The 22,958-nt window shown below is 46.3% G+C and overlaps 1 protein-coding gene across 1 annotated transcript; it reads left to right on the forward strand.

Moving 5' to 3' along the window:
* The first annotated feature begins 213 nt into the window (after window positions 1–213).
* On the forward strand, window positions 214–18,834 carry NPM2 (nucleophosmin/nucleoplasmin 2). Its single transcript, XM_082614095.1, has 8 exons — window positions 214–230; window positions 591–671; window positions 838–923; window positions 1,089–1,214; window positions 15,947–16,040; window positions 16,825–16,997; window positions 18,463–18,496; window positions 18,607–18,834. Exons 2-7 carry the CDS (start codon window positions 614–616, stop codon window positions 18,472–18,474), a joined length of 549 nt encoding a protein of 182 aa, XP_082470221.1. The 5' UTR covers window positions 214–230; window positions 591–613; the 3' UTR covers window positions 18,475–18,496; window positions 18,607–18,834.
* The last annotated feature ends 4,124 nt before the right edge of the window (window positions 18,835–22,958 follow it).

The following is a 22,958-nucleotide window of genomic DNA, read 5'->3' on the forward strand; positions in this document are numbered from 1 at the left end:
CACCTGGGCACCTGTTAGAAATGCTAATTCTCTGGGTCCCACCTAGACCTCCCCGTGGGAAACGATGGAGGTGGGTGAGGCCTAGCGCTTTGTGTTTTAACGAGCTCTCCAGGTGCTTCTGAGGAGCGAACAGGAGAAAAGAGTGGAAGAACGGAATGGGGCTGATGAGACACCTCCCGTGACCCCTTCCCAGGCTTCATAACCGCCCGCTGTGGGCGGCCGGCTCTCAGGTGAGGCCGGCATGAGGCCGGAGGGAGGGAGCCCAAGAGGGAAGCGATCCGAGAAGGGGCCTGTGGCGTGAGCCTCGCCCGCAGAGTAGCGACGGTGAGGCGGAGGAGGGGTTGCGAGAGGGCCGGGCCCCGGGGCCGAGTGGACGTGAGACCGGGCACCGAGCCGCCTTGCCCGCGGCTGCCCGGCGCTGCACCCCCGGGGTGCTGGGAGGGCCGGCGGGGCAGCCGGGCCCCTCGCTCACCTCTCCCGCTCTGGGCGGCCTAAGCACCGTCCCTTGGCGGAGCGCTCCGCCGGGGCGTCCCCGGCTCGGGTGTGGGCTGCCTTGTCGGCCGGGGGTTGTAACGCGCCCTTCCTCGCAGCTGCTCGACCCCCGCCCCGCATCATGAATCGCAGCCGCGCTAGCAGCACCTCCGAAAAGGCGACACTGACCTTGCTCTGGGGTGAGTGAGGCTCCACGCTGTTCTCGGAGCACCCGGGGGGCTGGGGTGCGTCACCGGGGGCGGGGGTGGGGGGTTAGGGCTGGAGGCAGAGAGGCGCGCCTCCCTGGAGCCGGCCCGCCCCACGCCACGCCACGCCACGCCTTCCGCCCTCCGTCTCTCTTCGCAGGCTGTGAGCTGAGCCAGGAGAAGCCGACTTGGACCTTCAGACCCCAGAAGGTGGGGAAGCAGGACTGTACGCTGTTGCTCAGTACGGTGGGTACCCCCCGGCCCCAAGGAGGGGAGGAAAGACGGAGCAGGGAGGGACTTGGACACCACAGAGGAGCAGGTGGGATTGTCCGGTGCCCGCAGCTGGAGCAGGGTTTGCCTCCTCCGCCCTCTGGCTGAGGAGGAGCCCTGCTCGTGTTCCACCCCTCTCAGATTTGCCTGGGGGAGAAAGCCAAAGAGGAGATGAACCTCGTGGAGATCCTGCCCCCAGCAAGCCAGGACGACAGAAGGAGGAAGCCCATCACCCTGGCCTCTCTTCGGGCCTCCGTTCTCCCCATGGTGAGCCTTTCCCTGCGGGCCTTGGACACCCTGGCTCCAGCCCTAGGAGGCCCTGCTCAAGCCTCACCCGCTGCGTGGGGACGGACCCAAAGGTGGGGTACAGGCTCCTGCACAAGTACAGCCAGTACTAGAGAGGCATATAGCCCAGGACTAAAAGCTTGGACCCAGGAGGCAGGGAGCCCCGTTTCCATCCTAGTCCACAATTTTTTTTTTTTTTTTTTTTGGTGGCGGGGAGGGGGCCCGGCTGAGTCCTAACCACTGGGCCGCCAGGGAACTCCCTTCTAGTCCACTCTTTACTAGCCGTGTGACTTTGGGCAAGTTAAATAACCTCTCTCCAAATCACATTTTTCAGCTGTTTACTGATGGAGACCAGACAGTGTTGATGATTTACATACTGCTTGTGTATCCAGAAAGTCTCACTCTCATAATTTATTTTGAGTTTTCTATGCAGATCTTCTTTGTGAGTAATGGCAGTCTTTGTGTTGTTGTTGTTTTTTTTCTTTTAAATCCAGGTACACTGGCTAGGACCTCCAGTATAATATTGGATAAAATGATAATGGTAGATGTCCTCGTTTCATTCCTGATTTATTTATTTATTTATTTTTGGCTGCGTTGGGTCTTCGTTGCTGTGTGCGGGCTTTCCCTAGTTGCGGCAAGCGGGGGCTACTCTTCGTTGCAGTGCACGGGCTTCTCACTGCAGTGGCTTCTCTTGCTGCAGAGCATGTCCTCTAGGCGTACGGGCTTCAGTAGTTGTGGCACGTGGGCTCAGTAGTTGTGGCTCACGGGCTCTAGAGCGCAGGTTCAGTGGTTGCAGCACACGGGCTTAGTTGCTCTGCGGCATGTAGGATCTTCCCTGACTAGGGCTCGAACCCGTGTCCCCTGCGTTGGCAGGCAGATTCGTAATCACTGCGCCACCAGGGAAGTCCCCATACCTGATTTTTTAAAAATGAATGCTTCTAATGTTTCTCCATTAAGTATGAAGTGTTTGGTAGATACCCTTTGTCAGGTTAAGGAAGTCTCCATCTAATCCTACTCTACTTTAAAAAATTGAATTTTCTTCTTCTTTTTTTTTTTTTTTTTTTTTTTTTTTTGCGGTACGCGGGCCTCTCACTGTTGTGGCCTCTCCCGTTGCAGAGCACAGGCTCCGGATGCGCAGGCTCAGTGGCCATGGCTCACGGGCCCAGCCGCTCCGCGGCATGTGGGATCCTCCCAGACTGGGGCACGAACCCGTGTCCCCTGCATCGGCAGGCGGACTCTCAACCACTGCGCCACCAGGGAAGCCCTAATTTTCTTCTTTTTAATCATGATTATCGAATTGGTTATCAAATGCTTTCCTATTCATATTATCAGGGGCTCTCTCTTCTTTAATCTGTTAATGTGGTAAGTTATACTAATAGAATAATATTCAACCAACTTTGCATTCCTGAGATACACATTACTGATTGTATTATAAACTTCTAGATTTGCTTTGTTAATAAGACTTTTTTTTTAAACTTACATACTCATAAGTGAGGTTGGCCTATAAATTCCATATCTTATTTGGTTGTCAAGGCATATTAGCCTCATGAACCGAGGCATGGCATGTTCCCTCCTTCCATGCAGCAGAACAGTGAATATGAGACCAGGATTATCTGCCCTTAAAGACCTGGGAGGCTGATCTGTAAAACTGCCCTCAAACCTGTTTTTTTTCTCTATCTGTGGGATCTCCCTAAATCTCATCCATTCCCATAGTTTTAAAGACCACCTATACAAATGAAGACTCTGACATTTATTCTGTAAACCCAGCCTCTCTGTTGTGCTCCACATCCTCTGTCCAACTCAAAACGTTTAACAGATATCTAATAGATATTCCAGACTTAGCAGGTCTAAATCCAAATTCTTGATTTCTATCTATAATCTCTTCCCCCATCCCCAGACCTGATCCTCTCCCAGTAAATAGCTATTCCTCCAATTAGCCAGGACAAAGCCCTCTTTCCCTAACACCCCATATCTGACCCACCAGCAAATCCTGTTGGCTCTACCTTCATCTAACCACATCTCACCACCTCCCTGCTACACTCTGGTCCAGGTGACCATCACCTCTTGCTCAGGTTTATTACAGGGCCTCCTAAGAGATATACCTGCCTTCATCATTGGTCCCCTTTAGTCAATTCCAGGGGTTGACAAACTACAGGATTAAGTCCAGACCACTGCCTGTTTTTGTAAATAGAGCTGTCTGGAAACACAGCCACACCCGTTTATTTATATGTTATCCATGGCTACGTTCACTCAGTAACAGCAGAGCTGAGTAGTCTCCACAGAGACCATACTTTTTTTTTAATACAGTGTTTTAGTTGAGGCATATGTTGTTCTAAGATCCTTTGAAATTCTAAATTTTGGTTATGCTTCTGTTTAGATTTTTAATTAATTAATTAATTAGTTTATTTATTTTTGGCTGCATTGGGTCTTCGTAGCTGCACGCAGGCTTTCTCTAGTTGCAGCGAGGGGGCCGCTCTTCGTTGCAGTGCACAGGCTTCTCATTGCAGTGGCTTCTCTTGTCATGGATCATGGGCTCTAGAGCACAGGCTCAGTAGTTGTGGCTCGTGGGCTCCAGAGCACAGGCTCAGTAGTTGTGGCTCACGGGCCTGGTTGCTCCGTGGCATGTGGGATCCTCCCAGGCCAGGGTTCAAACCCATGTCCCCTACACTGGCAGGCGGATTCCTAACCACTGCACCACCAGAGAAGCCTGAGACCATACATTTTACATGCCCTTTACAGAAAAGGTTTCCTGGCCTCTGGTCCATTCCATACACAGCTGCCAGAAGGATCCTTTTAAGCAAAGGTCAAATTCTGTTGATTCTCTGCTAGAACGCTCAATGTGCTCAATGGCTTCGCATTTCATTTAGAATGAGATTTGAGATCCTTTATGTCCTGGCCCTCAGCAAGCTCTCTGACCTCATCCTTTGCTACTCTCCCCACCCTGACCCTGCTTAAACCACATGGGCTTCCTTGACAGTATCCTGAAAATTCCAAACATACCCCCTCCTTGGAGTCTTTGTATTTCCTATTCCCCATGCCAGGGACACACTTGCCCCTGACATCAATCTGGTCTTTGTTCAAATGTCATCTCATTGAAGGGTCTTCCCTGGCCACAAACAGCATCCCCATTTCTACCCCACGCATGATCACTTTTTCCCCCATAGGACCCATTACTGACATCAGGTTTCATTTGTGCATTGTCTTTTCCCCCCAACCAGGATATAGACTCCAAGAGAGCAAGGATTTTGCCTGCTTTGCTGCATTATCCATACAGCCCCTATACTGTGTCTGGTATGTTGTAGGAGCTCAATATATAATGAAGGAGTGAGTGAATAAGTGAATGAACTGTGTGGGACTGGTTTGATTTTTAAACTATTGTGATTTATTTAATAGGTTTAGATCTTCTCAGATGTTTCTATTTCTTTGAGTCAGTTTTTTTATTAGCTGTATTGAGATATAATTTATATACAGTAAGATTCACTAGTGTTAAGTGTGCAGCTCAGTGCCTTTGACAAATTGTGCAATAGCCACCAACATCAAGGTAGAGAATTTCCACCGCCCTGCCCCCAGTTCCTCATGCCTCATGCAGTGAGTTCCTTCCACCTACCACTGCCTCTGGCAACCATTGATCTACTTTCTGTCACTATAGTTTTGCCTTTTCTATAATTTCATTTAAATGGAACCATACAATATGTAGTCTCTTGTGCTGGCTTTTTTCACTTAGCGTAATGCTTTTGAGATTTATCCCTGTTGTTGATAAAACGGTAATATGCTCCTTTTTTATATCTGAGTAATATGCCACTCTACAATTTATATAAAATTTGTCCATTCACCTGTTAATGGACATATGAACATTTTGGGTAGTTTCCAGTTTTTGGACTGTTGTCAATAAAGCTGCTAGGAATGTTTGAGTGTATTTGTATAGACGTCTTTTCATTTCTCTTAGGTAAATACCTAGGAGTGATATTGCTGGATTACATAGTAAGCATATGTTAAACTTTATACAAAACTGCTAAACTAGGGCTTCCCAGGTGGCGCAGTCATTGAGAGTCCGCCTGCCAATGCAGGGGACACAGGTTCGTGCCCCGGTCCGGGAAGATCCCACATGCCACGGAGCAGCTGGGCCCATGAGCCATGGCCGCTGAGCCTGCGCATCCGGAGCCTGTGCTCCGCAACAGGAGAGGCCACAGCAGTGAGAGGCCCGCGTACTGCAAAAAAAAAAAAAAAAAAACTGCTAAACTATTTTCCAAATTGCTCTACCATTCTGCATTTCTACCAGCAATCTATGAGAATTCCAGTTGGTGCACATCCTCACCAACACTCGGCATTGTCAGTCTTCTTAATTTTAGCCAATCCAGTACATATACGGTGGCACCTCATTGTGGTTTTTATTTTTCCTTGAGGGTTGGTGATATTAACCATCTTCTTATTTGGTTTTTGGTCTTTTGTATATCTTCTTCTGCAAAATACCTATTTAGATGTTTTGCCCATTTTTTAACATCTTTATTGGAGTATAATTGCTTTACAATGGTGTTAGTTTCTGCTTTATAGCAAAGTGAATCAGTTATACATATGTTCCCATATCTCTTCCCTCTTGCATCTCCCTCCCTCCCACCCTCCCTATCCCACCCCTCTAGGTGGTCACAAAGCACCGAGCTGATCTCCCTGTGCTATGCGGCTGCTTCCCACTAGCTATCTATTTTACTGCCCATTTTTAAATAATTGAGTTATTCTTATTGACTTGTAGGAGTTTTTTTAATATATTTTGGATATAAGTCCTTTATTACAAATATTTTCTCCTAATGTGTGGCTTGCCTTTTCATTTTTGTAATAATGTTTTTTGAAGAGCACAAGTTTTTAATTTTGATAAAGTTCAACTTAACATTTTTTTCTCTTATGGTTCATCCTTTTGGTGTCCTAAGAAATCATTGCCTAAACTAAGGTCACAAAGGTTTTCTTTTATGTTTTCTCCTAGAAATGCTATTGTTTTAGCTCTTATATTTAAGTCTATGATCCGTTTCAAGATAAGTTTCTTGTATGGTATGAAGTGAGGATAGAAAGACATTTTTTTCCAAATTGATATCCAGTGCTCCAGTACCATTCTTTGAAAAGACTGCTCTTTCAGTGATACAATTACCTTGGCATTTGCCAAAAATTGGTTGACCATATGTGTATGCATATATGTCTATACACTATTCTGTTTCATTGATTTATGTTTACCCTCATTCCATACCAGACTAATTTGATTATTGTGCTTTTATAGTAAGTCTTAAAATTAGATCGTGTGAGTCCTCCAATTTTGTTATTATTTTCCAAAATTGGGTTGACAAGTCTAGGTCCTTAGCATTTCCATATAAGTTTCAGAACCAGCTTTCTTTAAAAATCAGTCTGGTGGGATTTTGATTGAGATTGTATTGAATCTATAGATTACTTTGGGGGAATTGCCATCTTGACAATTTTGAGTCATCGATAATTGAACATGATATATTTCTCCATTTGTTTACATCTTTAGCTTTTCCCAGGAATGTTTTGTAGTTTTCAGGGTCCTGGTCCCCTACGTACTTTGTAAAGTTTACCCCTACATATTTCATGATTTGGGGTGCTATTAAAAATGAGATTAGCATATTTATTGGAAGAAAATTCACATACCATAAGCTTCACTCATTAGAGTATATAATTCAGTGATTTTCAGTAAATTCAGAGTTGTGCAACAATCACAGTCTAAGTTTAGAACATTTTCATCAACCCAAAAAGAAACTCCATACCTACCAGTGGTCACTTCCCATTTCCCACATTCACTTACCCCCAGCCTTAGGCAACCACTACTTTACTTTTTTTTTTTTTTTAGTTATGTATTTATTTATGTATGTATGTATGTTTTTTTTATTTATTTATTTATTTATTTATTTATTTACTTATTTACTTATTTATGGCTGTGTTGGGTCTTCATTTCTGTGCGAGGGCTTTCTCTAGTTGCGGCGAGCGGGGTCCACTCTTCATCGCGGTGTGCAGGCCTCTTACTATCGCGGCCTCTCTTGTTGCGGAGCACAGGCTCCAGACGCGCAGGCTCAGTAATTGTAGCTCACGGGCCCAGTTGCTCTGCGGCATGTGGGATCTTCCCAGACCAGGGCTCGAACCCATGTCCCCTGCATTGGCAGGCAGATTCTCAACCACTGCGCCACCAGGGAAGCCCTACTTTACTTTATGTCTATAGATTTGCCTATTCTGGCAAATCATATAAATGGAATCATAAACTGTATGGCCTTTTGTGACTGCTTTCTTTCACTTAGCATAATGTTTTTAAGGTTTATCCATGTTGTTGCATGTATCGGTACTTGACTCCTTTTTATTGACAAATAATATTCCATTGTATTGATATACCATATTTTGTTTATCTGTTCCGTTGGTGGACATTTGGATTGTTTCTACCACTTGGCTATTAGGAATGCTGTTATTAACATTAATGTACAAATTTTTGTATGAACATAAGTTTTTTTTAATATTTTATTTATTTATTTATTTATGGCTGTGTTGGGTCTTTGTTGCTGCATGCAAGCTTTCTCTAGTTGCGGCGAGCAGGGGCTACTCTTCATTGCGGTGCACGGGCTTCTCATTGCGGTGGCTTCTCTTGTTGTGGAGCACGGGCTCTAGGCATGTGGGCTTCAGTAGTTGTGGCTCATGGGCTTAGTCGCTCTGTGGCATGTGGGATCTTCCCAGACCAGGGCTTGAACCCATGTCCCCTGCATTGGCAGGCGAATTCTTAACCACTGCGCCACCAGGGAAGTCCTGAACATAAGTTTTTATTTCTCTTGAGCGTATACCTGGAAGTGCAATTGCTGGGTCATATGGTAGCTTCATATATATAACATTTTGAGGAACTGCCATATTGTTTTACAAAGTGGTCACACCATTTTACAATCTCACCAGCAATGTTTGGGTATTCCAATTTCTCCACATCCTCACCAACACTTATTTTTGTCTTTGGTTTTGATTAGTCATCTTAGTGGGTATGAAGTGGTAGCTCACTGTGGTTTTGATTTGCGTTTCCCTAATGACTAATGATGTTGAGCATCTCTTTATGTGCTTATTGGCTATTTGTATATCTTTTTTGGAGAATTTTTTCTTTCTGTTTTTTCTTTTTTGGCTGCGTGGCTTGCAGGATCTTAGTTCTCTGACCAGGGATTGAACCCGCACCCTTGGCAGTGAAAGCATGGAGTTCTAACCACGGGACTGCCAGGGAATTGCTGGAGAATTTTCTGTTCAAATCTTTACTCATTTTGTAAAACTGTGTTTGAGTCTGATGTATTTTAATATTTGTCTTTTTACTATTGACTTGTATGAGTTCTTTGTTTTACATACAAGCCTCTTATCAGCTTATTTGCAAATAGTTACCCCCCTTTCCCTGGGTTGTCTTTTTACTTTCTTGATGATATCATTTGCAGCACAAAATTTTTTGTTTTCATATAGTCCCGTTTATATGTTTTCTTTTGTTGCTTCTGCTCCTAGTGTTGAATCTTAGAAACAATTGCCTAACACAAGGTCATGAAGATTTACTCCTGTGTCTTCTTCTACTAGTTTTAAAGTTTTAGTTCTTGTATGTAAGTCTATGAGCCATTTTCAGTTAATTTTTTTATATGGGATAAGGTACAAAAATGCTATTTTAAAATTTTATTTTATCATTATTCAGTACTAGTATATAGTTATATAATTGGTTTTTGTATTATCTAACCTTGCTAAATTTGCATATTAGTCCTAGCAGCTTTCCATTGATTCCACAGAATTTGCTATGTATTTATTCATGTCATCTGTGAATAAAGTCAGTTTAACATCTTAATTTTCTATCTGTATGCCTTGCGTTTCTTTTTCTTGTCTTACTTCACTGACTAGGACATCAAGTACAATGTTGAGTAAAAGTTGTAAGAGCAGGACTATCCTTGCCTTTTACCAGAGGGAAAGTATTTAGTCTTTTACCATTAAGACAGATGAAGGATTTTTGTCGATGTCCTATATTAAGTTTGAGGATGTTCCCTTCTATTCCTAGTTTGCTGAGATATTTTATCATGAGTGGGTGTTGAATTTTGTCAAAGAATTCTTTTCTGCATATAGTGAGGTGATTTTTTTCTCCTTTATTTTGTTATGTGGCAAATTACATTCATTGATTTTTTTTCAAATTTTAAACCCACTGTGCATTCTTGGTATAAGCCCCATTCAATTATAATGTATTACCTTTTTATATATTGCTGGATTCCATTTGCTACTATTTTATTAAGGATATTTTTGTCTATGTTATAAGCAACATTAGTCTATGGTTTTCTTGTCATGTTTTTGTCTGACTTTAGCATAAGGTAATTCTGGGCCTCATAAAATGAAAAGGAAGATGTTCTATTTTCTGGAAGAATTCATGTAAATTTGTTTTGTTTTGTCTTTTTCTTAAATGTTTTGGTAGAATTCACCTGTGAAGCAATCTGGTTAACTACAAGTTAAATTTATTTAATGGATATAAGACTATTTGGTTTATTTTGTTTAGGGAGCTTTATGTTTGTGTTTTTTAAGGAATTTTTCTGTTTCATCTAAATTGTCAACTTTTCTGGCATAAAGTTGTTCATATTATTCCCTAATCCTTTCCTGTATTAAAGTTTGCTCTTTTGTTCCTGATGTTGGTAATTTGTGTCTTCTCTCCTTTTTACCGAGTCCAGTATGGCTAGAGGTTTAACGGTTGTATCAATCTTTCTCAAAAACCAAGTTTTGGTTTCATCAGTCTTTCTCTATTGTTTTTCCACTTTTGTATGTAATTGAGCTGTTCTTTATTCCTCTCTTCTGTTTAGTTTGGTTTCAGTCTGATCTTTTTCTAGTTTCTTAAGGCATAGTCTTATATTATTGATTTTTTAGACCTTTTTCAGATATAAGCATTTCATGCTATGATTTCCTTCTAAGCATCTTTCTAGCTTCATCCCACAAATTCTGATAAGTACTATATTCATTTTCATTCAGTTCAAATTATTTTCTGGTTTTATTCTTCAATCCCTGCAATACTTAGAAGTATGTTTGCTTTTTAATGTCCAAATATAGATTTTCTAATTCTTTCTTTAATTGATTTCTATTTTAATTTCATTATGGTCTGAAAATATGCTTTATATGATTTCAGTCCAAACAGTGTTGTGACTTGCTTTATGGCCCATAATATGTTCTATCTTGGTGACTATTTCATTCACCCTTGAAGAATGTGTGTTCTCCCATGGTTGGGTGTATTGCTCTGTAAATGTCAATTGTATCAAGTTGGTTGATGGTTTTGTTCGAGTCTTCCATATCCTTACTCATTTCCTGTTTTCTGAAATGGCTGTACCATTTTGCACTTCTATCAGCGATGCATAAGTGATCAAGTTGCTTTGCATCCTCATCGACATTTCATGTTGTCACTCTCTCTTTTATTTTAGCCATTCTAATGTGTGTGTAGTGATGTCTCATTGTGCTTTTAGTTTGCATTTTCGTGATGGCTAATGATGTTGAACATCTTTTCATGAGGTTTTTGCCACATGTATGTTCAGTTAAATGTTCATGTCTTTTGCTCATTTTCTAATTGGATTGTTTTGTTACTGTTGAATTTAATTTTTTATATATTCTAGACACTAGTCCTTTGTCAAAATATGGCTTGCAAATATTTTCTCCCCAGTTTATAACTTGTCTTTTCATCCTCTGCACATGAGCTTCTATGGCACAAAATTTTTTAATTTTGATGAGGTCCATTGTATTCTTCCTTTCATGACTTTCGATGTTAAGTCTAAGAACACATTGCCTAGTCTGAGATCATGAAGGTTTTCTATGTTTTTTGTCCAAAAGTCGTATAGTTGTATGTTTTACACTTAAGTCCATGATCCATTTTGAGTTCACTCTTGTATAAGCTATGAGGTTTAGGTGAAGGTTCATTTCTTTGCCTATGGACGTCCAATTGCTCCAGCTCCATTTGTTGAAAAAGCTTCCTCCATTTAATTGAGTTTGCACCTTTGTCAAAAATCAGTTGCAAGTATTTCTGTGTGTCTATTTCTAGGTCTTCTGTTCTGTCAATCTATATGTCTATCCCTCTAAAATCACACTGTCTTGATTACTGTGGCTATAGTTTTATGTATGTTCAGACTGTGTTGTTGATGTATATAATTTACAGGTTTAGCTTTCTTGTAAAATTTTTACTTTCCTTGTATAACTGTAAATATCTTCCTTGTCTAATTTTTTTCATTATGTGGTGACCTTCTTTATCCCTAAGATACTTTTTGAATTAAAGCCTATATCATCTGATACTAATTTGTTTCCCAGATGTCCCTCAATCTCCATTATTCCTTTATTCTTTAGTAATGGATTCATGACTTTTAGCTGGTCACAAGGCTACTGAGAATAAAAACTATATTCCCTCTAAGTTTGGCATAACCATGAAGTTCTGGCCAATGCAATGTAAGCAGAAGTGGGATCTACAACATCTGCAAAGTGTCCTTAAAGAGAAATCATGTGGCCACTTTTTTGTCCCTTCCTGGAGTGTAGATGTGATGACTAGAACAAGAGCAGCCATCCTGGGCGAGGTGGGAGCCGTGTATTGAGAATGGTAGAGCAACACGGTACAAAGAGCCTGGATTCCTGGTGATTGAGGAGTGGTATACCCACAGCTTATGTGTGGACTTGGTTTATGTGACAAAGAAGTGAGTTTCTACCTGTGTAAGCCACTGTTATGGAGTTTTCTGTCACTTATTACCAAACCTAATCCTAACAAACACTACTAGCTTCATTTTTTAGGGACTTTATTTTTTAAGAGCAGTTTTAGGCTTACAATAAGATCGAGAGGAAGTTACAGAGATTTCCCATATACCACCTACCCCTACACATACATAGCCTCCCCCATTATCAACATCACTCACCAGATAGTACAACTAGCTTCATTTTCATTTTAGTCATGTGTGGCTGCCGTAACAGAGACCCAACTACAGGGGCTTAAGATTTATTTCTGTCTTGCATAGAAGTCCAGAGATGGGCAGTCCAGAGCTGATGAGATGACTCCATGGTCACCAAAGACCAAGTCTCCTCGTATCTTTCTCCTGTCTTTAGTGCAGACCTACCATCCTAAAGATCACCTTACAGTCCAGGAAGGCTGCTGCAGCTCCAGCCCTCACTTCTACAATTAATGTAATAGGAAAGAAGCAGCAAGGGAAGACCACAGGGACTTCTCTCAGTTCTCTGTTCACCTTTTAAGGAGTCTTCCCACAAGTACCACCTTCCAAATTCTGCTTATAGCTCATTGATCCAGAAATTAGTAACGTAGTCACAACTGCAAAGGAAACTGAAGACTGCAGTTTTTGGCTGGGTATAGTATTTCAGTAATATCAGGGTGCTGTTATTATGCAAGGAAAGAACGGCTATTGGATAAGCAACTGGAAGCCTCTGCTGCACCTGGTATGTATATTTCCATCTCTTTACTCCAGCATTTCTCTGTCCTTATAAGGTTTCTTATAAGCAGTATGTAGCTAGACCTTGTTTTAATCTATCCAGCCAGTATAGTCTGTTTATATTGATTGTGACTTGCTAATATACTTGGATTTACTTGTAGCATGTACTTTGTGCTTCTATTTTCCTTGCCTTTTAAATTTTTTTGTTTCTTTTTTCTAGTTTTCCTGTCTTTTATTAGATTGATTAAAGTTTCTTTTCCCCTTTTCTCTTCTACTGGTTTAGAAGCTATAAATCTCATTCTAATCTTTATTTGTTCTCCTTAATTTTTTAACAATCATGCATGATCAAAGTGAAAAATTAATGTTTTCTTCCTCCCAAACCAGGGGATTCTAATTACTTTCATTTTAACGTACATACTGTCATCATGTAGCATTTTAGCTCCAACTTGTTTTAAACCAGCTCAACACTAGTCATGACTAGTGTTGTTTTATTTTATGGCAATGTTTCCTTAGGTCTTTCTTTCTTTCTTTCTTTCTTTATTTATTTATTTATTTATTACCAATTTTTTTGCTCATCACTGCTTCTTGCACCTACTTCTCAATTTAATTGCCACCTTTTTGAACATCCTTTTGTAGACCTGGGAGTAGTAAACTTACTTGGGCTTTGCTCAGAAATATCTTTCTTTTACCCTCATTCCTTCACAATAGTTTGTCTGTGTATATACTTCTAGGTAAGAGGTCTGATTCCTGACCTCTTTCTGATTCCTGATGTTGCTGTTGAAATCCTCAGTCTGCCTGGTTATTGTTCCTTTTCTGGAAATCTGGCCTCTCTGGTGGATTTTAAGCTCATGTCTTTGTTCTCATCTGTCATTTCACCATAGTATGTTCAGGTGTGGATTTATTTTTATTTATCTGTTCAGGGCTGAGGTTTCCTGCATATGAGGATCTGTCTTGGATCATTTCTGGACAACTCTTGGTCGTTACCACTTGGAACACTGACTCCATTCTCTCCAGTCCCTACCTCTGATTGGATGCATGTTGGACCTTCTCACCTGTCCTCCACGTCCAGCTTCTCTCTCATATTTTGTTCATTTCTCTCTGTGCTTCATACTGGGTAATTTCTTCCCAGCACTTCTCCAATTTACTGATTCTTCCTTCAGCTGCTTCACTGCTTTTTAACCATTTGTTCACTTTACTTCAATGCTAATGTTTTTGATGTCTAGAAGCTGCCTTTGGTTCTTTTTATTTTTTGTAATACCTTGTTATTATTTTGATTCCTACTTTATATTTATTTGATCTTCATCAAACATTTCATGTGGTTTAGGTTGTTATTCTCTCTTTTTTTTTTTTTCGCGGTACACGGGCCGCTCACTGTTGTGGCCTCTGCCGTTGCGGAGCACAGGCTCCGGACGCGCAGGCTCAGCGGCCATGGCTCATGAGCCCAGCCGCCCTGCGGCATGTGGGATCTTCCTGGACCGGGGCACGAACCCGTGTCCCCTGCATTGGCAGGCAGACTCTCAACCACTGCGCCACCAGGGCAGCCCGGTTGTTATTCTCTTATTTCAGGTTCCTGGTTGTACATTTTGTTTCGTTCTGCTGCCAGACTCTAGCAGGGTTGTTTCTTGTGTCTTTTGTAGTTTTAGGTGGTGAGCTCCTCTTCCGGTTTGGTTTGGTTCTGTTTTGTGAAAGAATTCTGTGTGAAAAGAATTCAGAGTGTCCCTAGAGACCGGTTTTGTGTTTGCATCTGCCATTTGCCCCAGGAATATTGCAAGCCTGGGATTTTATACAGATCTCTTGGCTTGGCAGTGCCCACCAAGTAAATTCAGGTTTGCTATAAGTGAAAGGTACAACCACAGCTGTTAGCTTCTCACAGGAGACTCTGTCATCTCACCCACACGTTCTTGTTTCCCTCCTTTGATGGTGGGTCCTTTCTAGTTGGATGGCTTAGGGTCCTTCAGTCCCTTCTCCTCAACCCTCACCGTGGGGCTTTTTACTGAGATGTAGCCCTTTGAAGGTCCCCTCCCCAAGGGTTTGTCTCCTGTCCACATGAGTGTCACAACCCAAAGTCCTTGCTGTTTTCAAGGACGTCCTCCCTTCAGCTGTGGCATCAGCCTCTGCACAGGCTGCTCTTCTTTCTGATGCACAGGGACACTTCTTTCTGTCTTAGCATTCAACCAATCAGTAAAAACATTGAATTACATTTTATCCAGCATTTCTAGGTGTTTGTGATCAGTTTTCACTTATCTGCTTCCTCTCTGAACCAGAAACTCTAAGTTAATCTTTCTAAGCCTCAGTTTCCTCCTCTGTAAAATAACAACACCTCCTTTGTGGGCTTCTTGTGAAGATTTAAATGAGATAAAGCAGGTAAAATGTGTAGCATGGGGCCTGGCACATGGTAAGAACTCAAGAAATTTAAGTATCATCATTGTTACTCTAGAAAATTTGCAAAGTGTGGAAAAGTGTAAAGAAAATAAATGGGGTACTGTCCACTGAAAATTATGGTTAGCACTGTAATATATTTCTAACTTTACTCCTATGAATATTGAATATTCACACATTACTTATAAGACAGTAGGAAGACTGTAATACAACTTTGCATCTGCTTTTCTCATTTGATCAATGCCTTAGTCAGCTTGGGCTGACATAACAAAATACCATGGAGTGAGTGGTTTAAACAACAGACATTTTTTCCTCACAGTTCTGGAGGCTAGAAGTCTGAGATCAGGGTGCCAGCATGGTCGGGTTTTGGTAAGGGCCCTCCTCCTGGCTTGCAGATGGCTACCTTCTTTTTGTGTCCTCACATGGCCTAGAGAGAAAGCAAACTGTCTGGTCTCGTCTTCTAAGGGCACTAATTCCATCACAAGGGCCCCACCCTCGTGACCTCAACTAACCCTAGTTACGGTCCCAAAGGCTCCATCCCCAGATTCCAGCACATTGGAGGTTAGGGGCTTCAACGTAAGAATTTGAGGGGACACAGTTCAGTCCATAGCTATCAGACTATTTAACGGCTGCACCTCAGGTTGAAAGACCATCTGTGATCTTGGCAGGAATGAGATTATCAGATCCATGTTCTTCTCCAACATAGTCCACCTCAGCGGGAAGGTCCAGGGGGCTGAGAGTGCAGAGAGGTCCAGGGAAGCCCTGAAGCATGTGTGGTTGAGGGGAGGGAATAAACTGAGTATTTCTGCCTGAGGCCAGCCCCCACCCCACTACCCCCAGCCAGGTATCAGACCCGAGTAGCCTGTCCTCTCTACTCCTGCCCCTACTCCCTACCCCCTACCCCTGCAGGTCGTCCTGGCGGGATTGCAGCTTTCTCCTCCTGTCACGTTCCAGCTCCGGGCTGGCTCTGGACCCGTGTTCCTCTGTGGCCAGGAATGTTATGGTAAGTCCAAGCTTGGACCCGAGAAAGGTCTGCCAGTACAGTGCTCAGCACAGGGCCAAGGACATAACAGGTACTCAAACACTTGAGGGATTCTTGAATTATTAGAGAAGATCCCCCAAGGCAACAGAATCACCAGCAGCCTGGACCAGAAGGCCATGGGCACGCGTCCCAGCCCCAATTCTCCTTTACCTCTCTGCCACGTCCTCTGTGGGCTGCAGCCCTCCAGCCATAACACGGGGGTGGGGTTATACTTGGTTCCATCTTCAAGTGTATTCCTCCTAGTTGTGAGGAATAAATGACATATTCAGAAAAAGCACTTAACGTAACGCCTCGTACCAGAGCACACTCAAAACGTTACCTGCTATGAAGTATGGAGCTGTAGCAGTAACATGGACCCTGGCAAGTCGCTGTGCTTTTGACTCTTTTGACGGCCCTTTAACTGCCTTCTCTGTCCAGTGGTGCCTCTTCCATCAGGGTTCTCTCCTGCTCCAAACCCCGGGCAGGTTCCACCTGCCTCAGGATGAGACCTGAGTTCCTCGGCTGCTGTGTCCCCACCCTCTCCCTCCTTCCCCTCACACTCTCCTTCCCAGTGTGCAGGCCCCTCCAGCCCAGCCAGAGCCGCAGCTTACCACTTCCCCTGCCCTCCTGCCTCGGCCTCAGCCCTCACCCCACCCCCACCCCCGCCAGCCGCACTTTGGGCAGGTAGATCTGGGGAGGGGAGCCTGGCAGAGGCCCTCGGGCTCAGAGGCCCTGCCTCCCTCCCACACCATCGCTGACACTGTAGACCAATCCTGGGAGGAAGAGGAGGGGGAGGAGGAAGACCTGGAGGAGGAGGAAGAGGAGGAGGAAGAGGAAGAAGATGATGATGACGAAGACATAGATGTGTCCCTGGAGAAGGAGACCCCTGTCAAACAAGTCAAGAGGCTGGCGCCCCAGAAGCACACAAGCGTTGCCAAGGTGAGGGAGGGACGCCCCCCCGCAAAGGCTCCTCAGAAACCTGGACCAGGTCTCCCCAGTTGAATGCGCCGAGGCCCGGGGCAACACCTGCCAGGTGCCCGGCGGGAGTCTGCTCTGCCCCTGGGCCTTGCCAGAACTCCCAATAATGCTTGTGTTTGGTTTCCAGAAAAAAAAGGTGGAGAAAGAGGAGGTGGCAGTGAGGTAACTCTTTCCATCTATTAAATTAGCCAAAATCTTTTAGTTGAGGTACACCGTGCTTGGAAGAGGATGATGCACATGTGTGTGCAGGTGTGTGGTACACGGAGACACAGGTGCACAGGTGCACAGGTGTGCTGCCACTGTCTGTCGGTTGGCACGGTCTTTTTGAAAAGCATTTAACAGTTCTTGTCTTCTGACCTCCTCCCACTTATGGCAGTTCCTTCCAAAGAATCCCATCCAAGATATGAGGGAAATATATGCACTAAGAAACTTATCACTGCATTATTCAAATAATAGTATAAAGTGGAAGCATTGTAAATGTCCATCAATATACCAGTTGCTTAAACTATGTCACGTCTTCTCAATGGCATGTGACATAAGGCCCATGAAGAATACAGCAAACTGGAAAGTGTTTCTAGAATTCAAAGAGCAGGATATGAAATTATTTTCATTTTAATATTTATTTATTTAATTTTTGGCTGCATCGGGTCTTAGCTGCGGCACGCGGGATCTCGGTTGGGATCTTCGTTGAGGTGCGCAGGCTCTCTAGGTGTGGCCCGTGTGCTCAGTAGTTGCCGCGCACGGGCTTACTTAGCCCACGGCACGTGGGATCTTAGTTCCCGGACCAGGGATCACGTCCCCTGCATTGGAAGGTGGATTCTTAACCACTGGACCACCAGGGAAGTCCCAAATTATTTTCATTTTATTTCACAATCAAAAAAGTTCTGAAAAACAAAATGTTAATATTAGTAGGAGGTAAAGAAAAGTATAGGCAATTTATTCTCTATTTGCTATATTTTGTGAAATGTGGTTAACATTACTTTTATGATAAGAAACATTTGTGTCTTATACACAAATAAAGGAAAGCAGATAGAAGCTTAAGAAGAAAAAACATCTTGTTTAAAAAGAGAGAGTCAGGGACTTCCCTGGCAGTCCAGTGGTTAAGACTGCGCTTCCACGTGCAGGGGGCACGTGTTCAATCCCTGGTCAGCGAACTAAGATCCTGCATGCCGCGTGGTGCGGCCAATAAATAAATAAATAATTTTAATTTAAAAATTAAAAAAATAAAAGAAGAGTCAGAGTGGTCCCTGGCAGGTGACAGGTGGAGAGGCAAACCTCTCCAGGTCACAGCCCCCTGCTTCCCGGAAGTGCCCAGGGCCCAGCTCTGCAGCCTGGGCACTAGTCGGAGGGCCCAGGGCCACTGGCATCAGACTGAGCTCTCTCTCTCCCACATCCCCACTCCTTGCCCAACCCCACCCCGTTCCAGATACCATCCTAAAGACAGGAGCCCTGTGGGAAAGGTGAGTACTGATAAGAAGGGGCTGGTCCTCCTGGCAGGGGAGGGATGTTCTCTGGGAATGTGCCAGGATGGGGGGCGGGTGGGACACTGGAGCAACCCCTTCTCTCACAGGCCAAAACCACACCCAGACCTAAAAAGCCAGGATTCAAGAAATGAGGAGCCAGGCGTGGCCTGGCCGCAGTGACGGAGGGAGGGCCCGTGAGACCACCGTGCTGAGTCTGAATGTGATGGACGTGTTGGGGGTGACACAAGAGCCCCTCACCCCAACTCTCGGTTGCAGCAGGACCTGGAGGGAAGAGCCCTGAGCCCAGACCCACAATAAAGTTTGCTTTGCTAGGACCTTGTTGCGGCTGTCTTTCCCTTCCCGAGGAGCTGTCCTTACCGGCTGCAGTGAGCCCGTGAGCCCGGCAGAGGGCAGCCGCGTGCCAGCACACCCTGGCCTGCCTGCCAGCCAGCCAGCTGTGTTCTGCTCTTTATCTCCCTCTACCCCCCCCACCCCGCCCCGGCACCACCCCCCCATCCCCAGCTTTGGGGAAAGGACCAAGTGTCTCAGCCCCTTTCCCAGCTTCGACCTTCAGCCCTCAGGCCTGAGGGAGGGAGCTAGAGCTGGGGTGGGTCTTCCGGCGTCCACACTCCCTTCTGACAGAGCCTGGCTCTCCAGATGCAGAACTGAAGGGTGACAGCTGCCCGCCGCCCCTACCAGGAAGGGACCAGCCTGAGGGTCTGCATCTCAAGGGCCGGGCCTAGTCCTGCTCTCCCAGGCTTGCATCCTGTTAGGGGTGAGCTGCTCACAGGGACGTCCCTGGTGTGATCTGTGTCAGGCAGAAGCCCGGAGGCCTGCACCTTCAAGGAAACCTCCCAAGTTGGGAGACAGGCAGGCTTCCTGGAAGCTATACAGTTTCTCTTCCAGGAGGTGGGCAGGTGAACACTTTCAACGCCTGGGCTAGCGTTCCCCAAGGGCAGCAGTCAGAGCCACAGGAACGGGGTTCAGTAAATTGTTGGGGTGAGGCCAGCAGAGGATTGGAAGGGGGGTGAATGCCCCATCGCGTGGCTCTGGTCTTCTGGCCCCTCCCAGCCTGCAGAGCCACTTTGAAGCCGGGTTCACCCACAGTGACATGCAGGTGGCCGCCCCCCTCGGGGTCTACTTGCAGGGCCTCTGCTGGGCTTCTCCCTGCCTCTGACCAGCACCCCCATTGGCCAGGCCTGAAGTGGCCCTGCCCTCTCCCCCCAGGACCCCCAGATATGGGTCCCAGAAAGTTGGAGGTCTCTGAACGCCTGCATGGCAAGGGCACCAGGCAGGCCTGAGTCCCCCCGTTCAGCTTCTCTTGATGCCAGAAGAGGTAGCGGAGGGCAGGGCTGGCATTCTTGCTTCTGCTTTCTACACCCCACAAGGCAGATGTGGGCTTTGTCCCGCCCTCTAACAAAGGAGAACATGCTACTGACCTCAGTCACCCAGAGTGACAAGGGACATCAGTTCAGGTCTGGTTCCAGGTAGGCAGCGGGCTTTGACCATGGCTTCATGTGCCCGCGATACAGGGTGGGCAAGACGAAGTCCTCCCTTCAAGTTGCCTACAATCTAGTGGAAACACAGGAGCCAACAACATAATTTCAATTACTGTCCAGCACTTTGGAGGACGTAAAACAGGCTAATTTCCAGGGTGGGGAAGTGATGGTGGGTTTTTTTGGGGGGGCGGGGAGGATTTGGCCACGACACATGGCTTGTGGGATCTTAGTTCCCCAATCAGGGATCAAACCCACACCCCCAGCAGCGGAAGTGCGGAGTCCTAACTACTGGACCACCAGGGAAGTCCCGGGAAGTGCTGTTTCGTTGGATCTGAGAAGGTCCTTCAGAGGAGACAAAAGGGGAGTGGTGGCTACATGTAGAGCTGGCAAAAGGACATTCCTAGGAGCAGGAACAGAGGGTGCAAAGGGCCTGAGGCAGAACAAGCACAGAGGTTTGGACAGAAAGAAGGCTGATGTGATTGCAGTGGTAACGCTGTGAGCTGGGTGCTGCTCCATGGATTCACACCTTTAATCCTCACAACCATGCCTAGAGGTAGGTGTTATTAGCCCCATTTCTCAGATGTGGAAAGTGAGGCACAGAAAGGTTAAACAACTTGCCCCCCCAAGGTCACACAGCCAGGATTCACACCCATGTAGTCTGGCACCAGGGTCCTGTTTTTAACCACCCTGTGGGTGAGAGGAGGACGTGGAAGTTTGAGGGTGCCAGGAAGCCTCAAACTGAGAGTGGGAGTTAGAATTGAGTCCACGGTATAACTGGAGCCTAGGAGGGGCAGCTCCGGAGCCAAGTTATAGCAAAGTCTGTGTTGTCGCAGGTACTGCTCCGCTCCGCCAGCCCCAGGCAAGCGCCCCTGTTCTCTGGCTCCGCAGCAGGACTGCACAGAAGGGCACTTAACAGCTAGACGTCTGACAATTTGATTTCCACGTGCCGGCAGGCGGTGGGGATCAGATAGCAAAGATGGGGGGGTGGGGTCTGTCCGCATTGCTACAGTGCTCTTTGCCCTTCACCCTTCCCCAGCCCTAGCCCTTCTGTTTGTCAACAGGAAAAGGGTGGGCTGGAGTCAAAGCAGGTGGTGACAAGTGGCCGGCATGCAGGTGGACTCTGGGTCTGCACAAGCTGGGCTGCTAGGAGCAGGCGTGAGACGCTCCCTTTGTGGGGGGAGGTGTTGAACTTGGCACCGTGGGATGGGATTAACCACCACGGCCTTGGCTACTCCTCACTCCCCTTATCACCTCCTGCCACCCCCCCATAAATGGTAATGAACCCTACCCTTCTCCCCCCACTGCCCCCTCCCCCGCTCCCAGGTCCCTCTGGTGAGGGGAGAAAGTCAAAGTTTAGGCAAACTGAGGCTGGACCACGTAAGAGGGTCTCTGCCCCTCTCCCTCGTTCTTGTGGCACTTGACACTTTTCAGGAAGTGTCCTTCCTCTCAGTTGACAAGATGGCAGTTTTGGCAGCATCAGTAGTGGCCATGTCCTTCTTATAAATTTGGAAGCTGAGACCAGAGAGGTGAAGGGACTTGCCACAGGTCACATAGCCTGTAAGGGCCGGGGTCAGGGAATGGGGATAAAATTCAGAGTCTGGGACTGGAACACTCCCCACTTGGGGCCCACCACCGGCCTTCCCATGGGGGTAAAGGAGCAAACGGAGCCAGAAAGCCAGGCCTGCAGGTGCAGAATGGGAAGGGATGAAGAGCAGAAAGACGACCCAGCTGTGCCCCAGAGTCCCCTGGCACCAGCCCCCTGTCTGAGCCCCAAGGCCAAGCTTGACTGTGGGCATCTGTTACCATGGAGACCCAGGCTGGGCTGGGGGCTGGCCAGTGACAGCAGGCCCTTCCCCCGCTGATAGGAACCAGGTTCTCGGGCTCAGAGACCTTGGGCCCAGATGGAACTCCCCACACCTGCCTCTCCTCACTGCCTTCGGTCCCCCCGCTGACCCCTCCACCCCTGAACCCCAAGCCTGAGCTGTCTCCTCCATGCCTCTCTGCTCTTACCTGTGACTCCTGGGGACTTAGGTCCGGAGGAGATAGCTTTGAGTGCCCTACCAGGGAGCTAGGAGCTGGTGAGCATGTGGGCATGAGGACAGGGTCTTCCCAGAGAAGAGAGACAGAACCAGCACCGATCACAGTGGAGAGGTAGGTTCCAGATGTTTCCATGGAAGAGGGAGAGTTTAAATGGGGCCCCAAACGGTGGTGCGAATGTGGAAAATGGAAATGATTGGTACCTTGTTCCAAGGATGCTGCTAACTAGCTGTGAGACCGTCTCTGGACCTCATTGGTGAATGAGGAGGCTGGACCAGATGAAGAATCTCTAAGATTCCCTTCCAGTTTTGTTTTTTTTTTGGGGGGGGGGTGCGTACGCGGGCCTCTCACTGTCGTGGCCTCTCCCGTTGCGGAGCACAGGCTCCGGATGCGCAGGCTCAGCGGCCATGGCTCACAGGCCCAGCCGCTCCACAGCATGTGGGATCTTCCCGGACCGGGGCACGAACCCGTGTCCCCTGCATCGGCAGGCGGACTCTCAACCACTGCGCCACCAGGGAAGCCCTCCCTTCCAGTTTTGACATTCTTTCCAACTGATTCCAACCCGGGACACCCCTAGTTACAAAGGTCGGGCCGGAGCCAACACTGCATTCCCCAGGCCAGCTCAGGCTCAACTCACCCTTGAGCCCCCAGCAGGGCACCTGGGGCGGAGCTGGGAGCCAAGTGTGGAGCTTGACCGGGTGGGCTGGAGGTGTCCCTGCTTGTCGGTGGCTGGGGAGGGGTGGCAGACAACTTTGTGGATTGATCTAGCTCAGGAAGGTGAGAAGGAGGCCTGGAGGTGAGAGTTTCACCGTCCCATTCATCTCTTTAGGTAAATAAATCCACAGCCAGCATTTCTCCTTCTCTTCCCATCCTGGAGGCACTGAGACGTCCAGGGAGCCCAGAGCTGAGGTGTGAGCTGCCCT

The sequence above is a fragment of the Mesoplodon mirus genome (genome assembly GCF_964341445.2).
Source record: "Mesoplodon mirus genome assembly, chromosome: 1".
NCBI lineage: Eukaryota > Metazoa > Chordata > Mammalia > Artiodactyla > Ziphiidae > Mesoplodon > Mesoplodon mirus.

Bases quoted from the DNA above. Each gene is read 5' to 3' on its own strand.
- NPM2 (XM_082614095.1), top strand. From the start codon at position 614: ATGAATCGCAGCCGCGCTAGCAGCACCTCCGAAAAGGCGACACTGACC. The intron at 924-1,088 runs GTGGGTACCCCC...CACCCCTCTCAG, and splicing joins GTACGCTGTTGCTCAGTACG to ATTTGCCTGGGGGAGAAAGC. The intron at 1,215-15,946 runs GTGAGCCTTTCC...CTACCCCTGCAG, and splicing joins GGGCCTCCGTTCTCCCCATG to GTCGTCCTGGCGGGATTGCA.